General features: G+C 40.4%; 1 protein-coding gene across 4 annotated transcripts in view; it reads right to left on the bottom strand.

The window, feature by feature from the left end:
* Positions 1 to 12986, bottom strand: part of DIP2A (disco interacting protein 2 homolog A) — a 150781-nt gene that overhangs the window by 24594 nt on the left and 113201 nt on the right. For 2 of the 4 annotated variants that reach the window (XM_074145922.1, XM_074145921.1), the window contains exons 19-25: positions 7326 to 7462; positions 5814 to 5894; positions 5496 to 5623; positions 3354 to 3468; positions 2000 to 2201; positions 497 to 606; positions 311 to 391 (exon numbers count right to left, since the gene is read on the bottom strand). In XM_074145922.1, coding sequence (XP_074002023.1) covers positions 311 to 391; positions 497 to 606; positions 2000 to 2201; positions 3354 to 3468; positions 5496 to 5623; positions 5814 to 5894; positions 7326 to 7462 — 854 coding nt within the window. Of the gene's footprint in view, positions 1 to 310; positions 392 to 496; positions 607 to 1999; positions 2202 to 3353; positions 3469 to 5491; positions 5624 to 5813; positions 5895 to 7325; positions 7463 to 12986 lie in introns of those variants that run through there. The other 2 variants (XM_074145924.1, XM_074145923.1) reach the window with 1 other exon arrangement.

Genomic DNA, 12986 nt, shown 5'->3' with positions numbered 1-12986 from the left:
AAACGTCTAGCTCTGACTTCCACTTGCCCTTGTGCTCAGGGATTAAGACAGAATCATGGCTTCCATTAATATGATGAAAGTTGTGTTCCAGCAGGAAATGAAATTACCGCAATGTTTTAAGTTAGGCAGAACGCATACTTAAATTCCAGATGTGGGGAAAATTATGCTGCTTTCTAACTAGCAATTTTTGTCTACTTCATCAAAATAACCTGAAGCATTTTAGGAAAAGACTTCTAGCTAGAATTTTCTTAGAATTCAAACAATCTTTTTCTGATCTCAATCTCCAAATATGAGTTAAGATGCATCTCACCTTGGAATTCAACAAAAGGAAGAGGGGATGATCTGGAGTTGTCTGAGCTCGCCACTGAAGAACGTCTGCTAAATACAGGAACTGAAACAGAAAAAAAGGAGATGCTTCAGATTCACTCAAACTGTTTTTTTTCTCATTTTGAATAAGCCAATTCAAATATTTAATAATACCAGACATCAGTGTTACCTTTCTTGCCTGGTCGTTATCCTCCAACTGGGTAACATCTCTCCCTGAGGCTTGTGCAATTCTCTTCCCAGCAACAAGGTTTCCTACTATCATTGAAGCAGGACCAACATCTGCATTTTGAAAAACAGTGCAAAATGAAGAAAAATAATGTACAGAACACGTAATAATCTGTAATGCAGCCTGTAGATTACTATAAATGCCATACGTAACACAGACCTGGAAAGATGAAAAGCTAAAACAAAGGATCACATTGCATAGAAAAAGAGAGAAGAGGATAGTACAAGACACTAAAAATCAGTCCATTACCAGTATGGTATGTTAAAAAAAATGAGTCTATTACTGATCCAGCAAATTGAGGTCTGTCTGTAATTCAGTTTTATTACATGACTTACAGCATGCCTGAGGACACTCCTTTGCAAGATTCATAGATTCATAGATTGGTCCAGGCCGGAAGGGACCTCCAAAGGTCATCTAGTCCGACCTCCCCACAGTCAGCAGGGACACCCCCAACTAGACCAGGTTGCCCAGGGCCTCGTCGAGCTTCACCTTGAATATCTCAAGGGAAGGGGCCTCAACCACCTCCCTGGGCAACCTGTTCCAGTGTTCCACCACCCTCAGAGTAAAGAACTTTTTCCTAATATCCAATCTAAATCTCCCCTTCTCCAGCTTAAAACCATTGCCCCTCGTCCTGTCACTGCAGGCCTTTGTAAACAGACCCTCCCTAGCCTTCCTGTAGGCCCCCTGAGGTACTGGAAGGCCGCTATGAGGTCTCCCCGGAGCCTCCTTTTCTCCAAGCTGAACAACCCCAGCTCCCTCAGTCTGTCCTCATAGGAGAGGTGCTCCAGCCCCCTGATCATTTTGGTGGCCCTCCTCTGGACCCGCTCCATCAGGTCCATGTCCTTTCTATATTGAGGGCTCCAGACCTGCACACAGTACTCCAGGTGAGGTCTCACCAGAGCAGAGTAAAGTGGCAGAATCACCTCTCTGGATCTGCTGGCAACACTTCTTTTGATGCAGCCCAGGATGTGATTGGCCTTCTGGGCTGCGAGAGCACATTGCCTGCTCATGTCCAGCTTCTCGTCCATCAGCACCCCCAAGTCCCTTTCCTCAGGGCTGCTTTCTAATACCTCATCCCCCAGTCTGTATTTATACTGAGGATTGTTTCTTCCCAGGTGCAGAATCCTGCACTTGCTTTTGTTGAACCTCATGAGGTTCATCTGGGCCCACCTCTCCAGCCTGTCAGTACAGTACAATTTATAACGTAGCTACAGAAGCATGGAATTGGTACATGGTACTTGCGTTTACCTGGGACTCGAGACAGATCATAACGCCCTCACTGAGCTCTGGTCTGCTCTGACAACACTACTAGCTCTGCCAAGTTATGCAGCTTACAGCCATCCAACACGCAAAGCTCTGAGCTGTCACATTGCTTCCAGATCATACTCCATGCATACCCTCAGAGACAGACATGCAGAACTAAGGAACACACTCTGGTTTACTCACCTGGTTGTTTCTGTCGAGGCTTAGGAAGGTTAGTAACACAAGTATGTGGACACATCAAGACATTGCAAGGGTGCAGAGCACCCTCTAAAAAGCGCTGTTTGGTTTCTGAAATATGAATTCCTCCGAGTGGAGCCTTTGGCAAAGTGTTGGCTGGCACCAAGGCAAGACAGTAGACGCCCACTTGGTGAATGCTATCAATTGCCTTTATAGAAAGAAAATAATATATATTCCACTTTATCAACTGGGATGTAGCTAGGGCAAGAATTTGAATTCAAGTCATTTAATAATATTAAAGTTTTACTTGCACACAATTTGCAAATAAAGGGTCCAATTCTGCACTCACTGAACTCATAGAAGTTGTGCCATGACTTCAATGGGAGCAGGAGCAGACCCAGGACTTTGCTTGTGCACTCTATCAAGGGGATGCCACCTGCACATCAGGGATTAGGAAAATCTCTTAAAAAGTGGGCAAAAAGTGCAGAGATTTTAAAAAGTCAAAATTATACCACAGCAAATTTCGCACGTATGGCACAATCACGAAAGCACAGTAGAACATAAAACCACAAAAATAGGGAGGGAAGCATCTTGCTGCCTGAAATTTAAGTGTCTATTTTAGCTATGACACTTCTAAAAAGAGAAATAAAATACTTCTTTCCATGAAAAACAGCCATTCTATTACTAGGTATTCCCTCCAAGAAGATTACAAAGCTGAAATTAGACAGAAACCATTATTACACAACTGCCTTACTCTTAAAAGGCATCTTCCCTTAAGTAGTTCTCTCTGGTCTTCCCTTCAGTTGTCCCTTCACCAGAGTCATCTTCCGTAATTGCTCTCATTTTTTAATTCCTTAGAATTGATCGATTAATTCCAAAAATGTCAATTGCAAATCTATCAGAATTCCCTGGTCTCCCACAGAAACACAATAAAGTAATTAAGGGAAAAAGTTTTTAGTGCTTACTGTTGGAGATCTAGAATAAGGATGTTAGTGACATAGAAAGATTTCAGGGTCTGTTTTGATACTTGGTGCTAAGTATACCCTTAAAAGTTTTCGGACTTAACTTCTCAGCCAGTATGAAATCAGCAGAGATGTGCAGAATTAAAACAAACAAAACCTATCGTCCTTAGGACTTCAAGAATCTAGTAGTATGAAATTCAAAAACATTCTGAAAGCCTTACTTTTTATAAAATTCTGTTAACTAGCAAATCCTGAAGTACATTCACAAGTCAGCTTATTACAACTCTCTATAGTTACACTGCTAGGCTTTTCTTATGGAAAAAAAAACATGTTCTAAGATTCTCATTTCATACATCAGCCTTATTCACCTGGAAAGAGAGAAAGGACAGACTGACTACCTGTAGAACCCTGCTCATCCACTGAAAACTATCCTCCTCTGACGCATCAGGGCGCTGCTCTGCCACAAGCACTATTCGATCATCATGCAAAACGGTCACAGAAAACACTGCTATCCTAAAACGCAAAGGACAGAAGAATGATAGGATGCAACATATGATGAACATAGCATGGTTTATTATAATGTAGAAATGACTGCAATCTTTAATGGTATTGTTTCAACACACACAAGCATTATTCATGCCAGGTCATCACAAAAATCACAAACAAGTTTAGAACAACTGTAGGTTTATTATTGTAATTTATTTCTGTTGGGGGTCAAGTGAATTTGCAGTCACCAGTGTATCACGTGTTTACTACAGGCAGGTTCCATATGTGCAGGGGCTGTGCAAACCTTGCCTATGTAACTCCATCATGTACACTAAACTTGTTGCACCTACATACAATGTCCCTCCTGAAGGACAACTATGCCAAATTATTGACCAGCCAGTCTATCAATGCTTGCACTGAAAAATACTTACTCCTCTTCGTGAATTAAATTCATTTTAGGCTTGCATTGTCTAGGATAAAATATTAATAATGCCTCAACCACGTATGTGCCATTATTTTTATATTTGAATTGCACAAATGATACAAAAATGAGGTAAGCTCAACTTTCATAGAATCACAGAATGGTTTGGGTTGGAAGGACCTTAAAGATTGTCTAGTCCAACCCCCCTGCAATAAGCAGGGACATATTCAACTAGAACAGGTTGCTCAGAGCCCTGTCCAACCTGACCTTGAATGTTTCCAGGGATGGGGCATCTACTACCCCTCTGGGCAACCTGTTCCAGTGTTTCACCATCCTCATCGTAAAAGAATTCTTCCTTATATCTAGTCTAAATCTACCCTCTTTTAGTTTAAAGCCATTACCTCTTGTCCTATCACTAAAGGCCCTACTAAAAAAGTCTGTCTCCATCTTTCTTATAAGCCCCCTTTAAGTACTGGAAGGTCACAGTAATGTCTCCTGGGAGCCTTCTCTTCTGCAAGCTTAACGGCCCCAACTCTCTCACAGTCTTTCCTTATAGGAGAGGTGTTCCATCCCTCTGACCATTTTTGTGACCCTCCTCTGAATCTGCTCCGATGGGTCCATGTCTTCCTGTGCTGAGGGCCCAGAGCTGGATGCAGTACTCCAGGTGGGGTCTCACCAGAGCGGAGCAGAGAGGCATAATCACCTCCCTCAACCTGCTGGTGAATCTTTTTATGCAGCCCAGGATATGGTTGGCCGCCTGGGCTGCAAGCACACATTGCCAGCTCATGTTCAGTTTTTCATCCAGCGGTACCTCCAAGTCCTTCTCAGCAGGGCTGCTCTCAATCCCTTCATCCTGCAGTCTGTTTTGACACCAGGGGTTGCCCCAACCCAGGTGCAGGACCTTGGCACTTAGCCTTGTTGAACCTCATGAGGTTCACATGGGCCCACTTCTTGAGCCTGTCCAGGTCCCTCTGGATGGCATCCCGTCCCCCAGACATGTCAACCACACCACTCAGCATGGTATCATCTGCAAACATGCTAAGGGTGCACTCGATTCCACTATGTCATTGATGAAGACATTAAACAGTATTGGTGCCAATATTGACCCCTGAGGGACACCATCTGTCACTGATCGCCATCTAGACATTAAGCTATTAACCACTGAAGAGCAATACAGTTGGTGATACAACACACACTATCCTTAAAGTTCCTTCAGCAGCCTCAACACTCCTACTTTGTTCTTTAGAACACGCTGCAAAGCCACTCTGCATGAAAGGCTCACGTGGACAAAGGGGAGTTGTGTTTTACATTGTGTATACAAGCTTCATTTCACTGTCTTAAGCTTTGAAAGAAATTTTAAACAGACACTGAAAGATCTATGTTTATACTACATGAAAGTAATTTTAAATATATATTATGCATCAATCAGGGTGTCAATATTTGTCTTCCAAGTTAGCAGGGACAGCCAAGTTTTTATCTGGCATATCACAACTTAGTGCCACCTTTCCTACAACATACACATGTAAAAATTCACACGCAGAACTCCTGTGTACTCTGTGTTGTTGATTGTTTGCAGGTGAAAAAAGGAGCAACAATGTCCAATCAGCAGTGGTGACGTTTTTAATATACTCACCTTCCCCGATAGACAAACTTCATGGGTTCGACTGCCAATGCAGTGGCCACCACATCATCCGCATTGTGCCTGCGGCCACTAACTGTCATTAGGCCATCCAACTTTCCTACCACAAACACCAAATAGTCCTGAAAAGAAGACAGGATTAGAAATGGGCAAAACCTCCAGACTCCCAGCGATACATGCCTGACTAAAGCCAACAATATTCTTAAGATCTGTATGAGGTCACTGCTCTGACACAGAATTCTGCTGAATTCATGTGTGTCAGAGTTGGGAGTCAGGACAAAGCAGGGCCCCAGGTAGCTCATTCACACTTACAGGACCCACAAAGCCAAGCAAGCCTGTTCTTGTAAAGGGTTGGTCTGAAACAGGAACGCCAGCTGCCGTCACTGGAAATGCCTGAAAGAACACATAAGTATTCAGACACTCACAGTACTGGTAAAAGTGAACATAAAATGCTCTCTGCCTCTGATTCATTGCAGCTGTACACTCAGTTGAAAAATTACCTGATGACAAAAGTTACTATCATGTCTAGTATGAACAACAGTTTTTTGAATAATGAAGAACACACCAATTCTTAACTTTGTGGTAGCCTTCTTTCTTATCTTTTTCTCAGCTACTCAGCCTTCATAACAAGAGTTGATGCTGCTTTTTAAATCAGGATTTATAGTATGCACTCATATAGCATTTAATCAGAAAGTCTTTCTGTTGCTATTATTAACATCCGTGATGAGACATGTACCCAGGCATGTCACTTCAATTGTGACAAACACTACACTATCAGAAATTTAAGAAAGTTAAGTTCGCTGCAATTATGGGACTGCCTACAATGGAGAACTAGAGCAAAAGCATTAAGCTCATCAACAAGTTCCTCTCATCTACTCGGACGGTTTCCTTGTCTTCCCACCACCCCCCAACTCTTCCATTACATGAGGTTTCTCGCTGGCTGTCTCGCTAGCTAAGGATAGTGCTGAAAGCTAAGCTGTTTAAAGCGTTGAGGCTTGGCAAGCTGACAGAAAGAGCTTTTTTTAAAAGGGAAAACTATGGTTAGGATTTCTTTCATCTCTTTGGTAGAACTCCATACTACAGCTGAGTCTTCAAACTGCTGCCCAGTGTAACACTACTCTGTACTCTGACTTTCACTCCTTTCTTGCCAGAAGAAGGAAAACATGAAACTGGGATACCACTGCAAGGAAAAATCTGGGCAGAAAGATCATTTTTGCTTTACTTTGACAAACTACAAGGCTTATGACTGTTATGCTGTCTTCCTTACTATATCTTCTTCTTCCATATATCTAGGAACATAATTTCATATATCCAACACCAAAATGTTTAGTGTTCTAAGCATTACAGCAAATCAACGCCAAAGTTCATTTTGAAAAGCACATACTGTTTGCAATACACAAAGGAAGGTTTTCTAAATAATTTATTATATCTTAAAAAATGCATTTTGATTGCATGAAGAAACTCACAAATACCAGACTAATTTCTAACTCTATGTCCAAGATGTGCTTCAATAAACTTGAAATGTCTTCAGGTATCTTTACATAAGACTGCTGTGTTAATACAGAACGGAGATGAACTTAAATGCTAACAGAGGCACAACATTGCAGAATATAGAGGCAGCTGATTGACTGCTGATGGTGCTTTGTATTTTTGGTTATAAGAGACAGAATTTTGAGCTCTGATCGAGAATGAAGCAAAGTTTATATGGCTAGGGTTTTTCTAATGAAATAAAAAAGGAAGTTTAAGGAACAAGTAAGTGTTTTCGCAAGAAGAAATGCTAGAAATGTAACAATGAAACTTTACATTACAAAGAGAAATACAAACCTCAAACACATTCTTGGTGATACCGAGGAGGCCGAAATATGCCATCCCAGTTGCACCTGAATTCACACATATTTCTCCAACCTCATCGGCTTTGCACAGATAAGGAGTCCCATCCACCTTCACAACACATACATTTGCTAAAGGGAAAGGAAGAACACAGAATCACAGCATTGGTGTGTCTCAGCAGCTGACACAGAAGTTGCTTTGCCACTGATGGGTAGATAAAGATTTTAATATCAATTATCTATCAGTTACCGCAAAAACACAGCATGTGAGAACTCTCTCTTTTTGACAGCCTGTCATGTGTTCTCCAAGTTTAAAGATGCAAGTTCACAAATGTGATTTTTTTTTTTTTCTTACAGTGCTTCACAACCTACACATCAACTGCAATTGAATCCAAAACTGTAGCAATTACCTTTCAACATAAAGGCAGACAGTTTGATCAAGTGCAAACATATATGAGAATAAAGACGAAAAATAAGAAGATACCAATTACAGACGTAGTATTCCTTTTATTTATTGCACACTTAGGTATTCATAGTATCATCCCTTAAGTTATGTGAGAAACACATTAGAAGTGGAGAGAAAACTAGGCTATTTTATTCTCTCACTGTCAGGTCAATGATTTTTCTGCATTATGTCCCTTCTTCTTTTAAAGCAGGCCAGACTGCCAACTATTATTTGGAGACCACAGACAACTCATGTCACAGAGTTGTCCCTTACTAAACTTACTCCTGTGACTACATATTATCTCTCCCCTTCTTCAACTCTTAATTAAAAGTTTTGTGTTTCATAAAGGTCCTACTGCTATTAACCTTACCAATTTTTCGTCTGAAATCTCAGAAGTCTTACTACACTGAAATTTTCTTATTTTTAATCAAGGATACACATGTCTGTAAACCAAATATTACACTATGCCACTGGATATATTTTACTTCTGATGCCACTATTTTCTCAGAGGTTTCTGTGGCTAAGTAGAGCCCTTGCTTAAGCAGTCTGGATTTGATGTTTCCTAGTCCCAAAGGTAAAGGAAAAAGGATATGAAGGGAAAAGGCAAAATGAATCAAGGAAGTTTAGCTTAGCACTTAAGATTAACAAAGAAATCAAAATTACTATCTGGGTCAATAGAGAATAAATAGAGCCTTTGAAAAAATAACACAGACTATGCCATAAATTAATGTTCTTCCCTTTCCCATTGCATCTGCTCCCAAGTCAGATTATCAGAGTAGTTTGTGGTCATATCTACTACATTGAAGAAAACAACCGTGAGACCCCAGAGATATCAGAAACTTATGTAGTCGGTTTATTTCTACTAGGATCTTTTCGATGTTTTGGCCATGGAATAGGTCAGATGGGAAACGCAGATAAGGCTTACAACAGCCATTATGAAACACTGCATTACTGTTTTCTAATTTAGCCATTCGTAAGTGATATACAGATAGCCCTTACTTCTACCGCTATTCAACCAGCATGACGAGAAATCATATATGGAAAGCGGCACATTTCCTTTAATACTAACACATGATAAAGCCAGCTCTGCTGCAAGCATGGACCAAAAACTCTTCTGGTAGAACAGGTTCATAGGTACATTTTCTAATCTCAGAGAAGTCTTCGGTTCTTACATCTGAGTATGACAGAAAATAATTCACCCTACCAATAGATCATCCTCTAAATTATCTTGGTCTCTTAAAAAATATCTATCAGAACAACTAGCATTTATTAATAAAGTGTTTGGAACCACACAATGATAACCTTTGGTGACCAAATAAGGCAATGCCACTCAAACGCTGGTACAGGTCCAAGTCCAAATTAGAACAACAGTTTCAGTTGCTGAAAATTGTATGTATGAACTAGAAGGTTGGAATTAATTACACAGTATAAACTATCAGTTACTCATGCAAAAAATGCATTTTGCAATTTAGGAGGAAAAACTGGAAAAAAAGGCTGTTTAAATTATAATGGCAAATTGAGACAGAATAAGCAGTTTATTAACAAAGGAAATAACTTGTGTTAATCTAAGAACTCTGTATTGTAATGCTTCAGCAATGATGCAGACAGAAGTGTTAATAACTGGAGAGAGTGCAACAATCTGTAGGCATACACAAATGCTACAGTCCTCAACTCATTCACAAACATGGAAAAACCAACAGATTAGTCCCCAAATGATGCTCTATCCATGAAGACCAAGGACAATACTATCACCCTGGTCAAGTTAAAAAAAATACTTACCAGTAACCAATGTATGATACAGGTAGTCTACACGTACATTCTAACAGCAGGCATAGTTCTGCCCTGTCATGTGATACTACAAGGTTTTCCTTTTGCAGTATCTGTAGAGCCTGTACTCTTGCTTCTCCTTCTTTTCCTGCTTCATGTGTGACATACAAGAGAGTGCATCTACCACCATTTCAGTCTCTCTTAACAGCATTGCATCTGAAAAAGAATTAGAGAGAAGGGAAAAGCAGATGGGATAGGAATGTACATGCGGACACATCACGAAGAACACTAATCACTGGTAAGAAAGATTTCTTTCTTCAAATGAGTCCACATGTACATTCTTATAGAAGGTGACTCTCAGCAGTTAGCCCTGCCATGAGATTTCTGGCAGAGGATGAGAATCCTATTGCGCAAACAAATGGCCGCACTGATGCCCTACCAAGTCTAGATTAAGCTTTGGATGTTTCAAGACCAGCACAGCATGAATGCAAGAAGAATGTCAGAAGCCTGCACAGCAGAAGGTTACCACCAAAGGTGCCTGATGAGTGTTAGAAACTGCTCTCTTGTTCCACTTCTGCAGTTTCATACTAGATTTGTATGCAACTGATATCGATTTGGATTGTTACTGTGTGCCAACAGTAGCAGCAACAGTCCAGCATCTTCTTGTAGCAAGTCTTACTAAAAGGCCTGGCTTCGTGAGAATAAAAACAGGAGAGCCCTCCTTGCACTATAGTCTTTAGTTATAACTTCTGTTCTAGAAGCATGAAGGCTTACGAAAAATACTGAAAGGCTATGATAAAATGCCTCTACCACCATTGTGGAATGTATTTGCAGGGTTTGCAGAGAAACCTAGTCTTTGAAAAAAACAGCATATAGAGATGTCCAATGCAAGGACCTGAATCCTTCCCTGATCTTCTGGGAAGGGCAACAGGCATAAAGCAAGCCAACTTCCAGGATACTGATGAACAAGAATTTAAACTCTAAAGGTGGTCACACAATAATCCAGAGCACATTTAAACTGGAAGAAAATGTCTCATCAGGAGCGTACATATTGCCAGAGACCTCCAAGAGAAGTTCTGCAGCGGCAAACTGTTGTGCAATAGTGTGATAGACTGAAGGAAAAGTGGAACACACAGAACTGATTACTATGATAAATTCTAAGGACTCGGTGGGAATGAGGTACTGCTATCTCACTTCACAATCTGAAAGCTTCACAAAGTTGTTCTGTAGCAACTTCTTTCACAAATCAGGCACTGAGATAAAGAAACCGAATTCCTCTGCAGTGAAGATGCATCATGATAGCTACCAGAACCTGGGCAAATGTTTGCTGAGGCATGGACAGAGGAAACAATAACATCCACGACATCCATAGACTAGAGACAAAGTAAGCATCCTGCCATTTGAGAAATTTGAACCATCCTCCTTGAACTTCTGGGAAAGATATTGAATGCAGTCACAATCCAGAACTTTAAACTGTATATGCATACGTTCATCTTGCAGAAGCCTAAGATCTGGCACGAACCCAAAGTTTGAGTATAAGAAAGTAGCTGCTGCAGCACTCTTTCTATGAACCAGGCTTTGTATGATTAAGAGCTATAGGGATATAGATCTTCTGGATTAGAGAGGGTTACTCTTCTGTCAAAGAAGGAATGCGAGAAGGATCCCTGTATAAGAATGGAAACATTTAGACAGGAAGTAGCAGGGAGGCAAACTTGATTGAATACTGTGAGCATCCATATCCAGGTGCAAGCACAAGGTATTATAAGCTTCCAAGATGACAGATGACATGACAGTTGCATGCCTGTTGACGGGAAAGTTGTAGGCACAAAACAGGCAGAAGAAGAGAGGTTTGTTACTCTCCCTACAATCTTTACCAATCCAATTTGAAAAAATAGACTGAAGATTGTTATGAGCCATTATGTTATGTTATTGCTTCTTAGCAATGTCAGTCCCAGACAGAAACCATGCAAAATAGCCCAAGGTGTTCAACAGGTGCGGTAAAACATCATCCCTTCAGGAGCTGCAAAGAAGATTCCAGGGGAATGCATACTAGAGTCTCTCTTAAAAATTCCCCTGCTATCTTTGATGGGAAGATTTCTTTGTGGATGCTTGCGCTTTCCTCGTGGCTCTTGTGATTAGCATTCACTTTAATAATGAAAGTGAATAGCCAAGGCTGAAGAGAATGTGGCATGAAGAGTGGCCAACAGGTTAAACAGCAGTGACATGAGATCCTGGTGCTGAGGGGTCTGTTGAATAAGATCTCCTGAGCAGGCGAGCTCAGTATCTCAAAACAAATAGCAAGATCTGAACAAAAGGAAAGCGAAATTGCACACTTTATCCATGGCCTTTTAACCAGCTGGTTCCTGAATAAAGTATGCCAGGGACCTTCAAGAGTAATGAGATCAAAATAATTTGGCTTGACTGAGCAAGTCTCAGCATGACTACCAGTTCTTGGCTAGGAGACTACTTTCACAGCACATTTGACTAAACAAAATTCAGGAATGTGAGGTCTTATATTGTAAAATGTTTGAAAGACTACGTCATGTAGTTACTTCTAAGATCTGAAACTTATTCAACGTGGATCAGAAGATGGAACAAAGCCATGGATGGCATCTGACTCAAATTAGGCCTTTGGTGAAAGCTCAGCAACCTAAGGAAAGAAAAGAAACCTAGAACCATACAAAGAGCAAGACTCATCAGTCAGCAGAGTAATTAAAGAGAGCAACTATCAGGAAAGGAAATGGTGGTATGTTCTCTCCTGTATGCCAAACACCAAATGCGAATGGACAGAGTACATCCTCCATGAATACTACACAGGAAAAAGCATAAATCTTACAAGGTAAGGCACAAGTATATCCACTATTAGAATGTACATGCAGACTCATTTGAAAATAAGTCATTAATTTCCTTAAGTCATTGATTTCTTTTCATTTGGCACACATCTATAAGTAACTACTAGCCTTTTTATTTTCTTCCTACTCTGAAAGCTTATATATATATTTTTTTTTTTAAGAGACAGTCACAGGGAACAAAGTAATTGGATTATCCTCTGCAAAGAATTCTATTATCTATGTTCTGACATAACGAATGTGCAAAAAAATTTCCTGGAATTTTTATTATTTGGTCAAATTAAAGCTAATCTGCCCCAGATACTGATAGCCCCATGCTGATCAGAGTTTTAACAGAGGTAATTCAGTAAGTTGCCCAACTTCTGTTTAACCAACAAGTAGTTTTGTCACTTATTACCATATTTTAAAATAGCAATAGCCATCAATTACAAGTCATACCACTTAGAGGCACTAAATGGATACACACATAACTGTTCTCCCCACACACAATTAGACAGGTCACTCCGCGTTTCTTACTAATGTAGAAGGTCCTGGTAGTGTTGTCAATAATCTGTCAATGGCATCCTAAACCAGAAGGGCCCATTAGATTTGCCAT

Source organism: Numenius arquata, chromosome 3 (genome assembly GCF_964106895.1).
Source record: "Numenius arquata chromosome 3, bNumArq3.hap1.1, whole genome shotgun sequence".
NCBI lineage: Eukaryota > Metazoa > Chordata > Aves > Charadriiformes > Scolopacidae > Numenius > Numenius arquata.
This window is presented reverse-complemented; position numbering and strand designations above follow the sequence as displayed.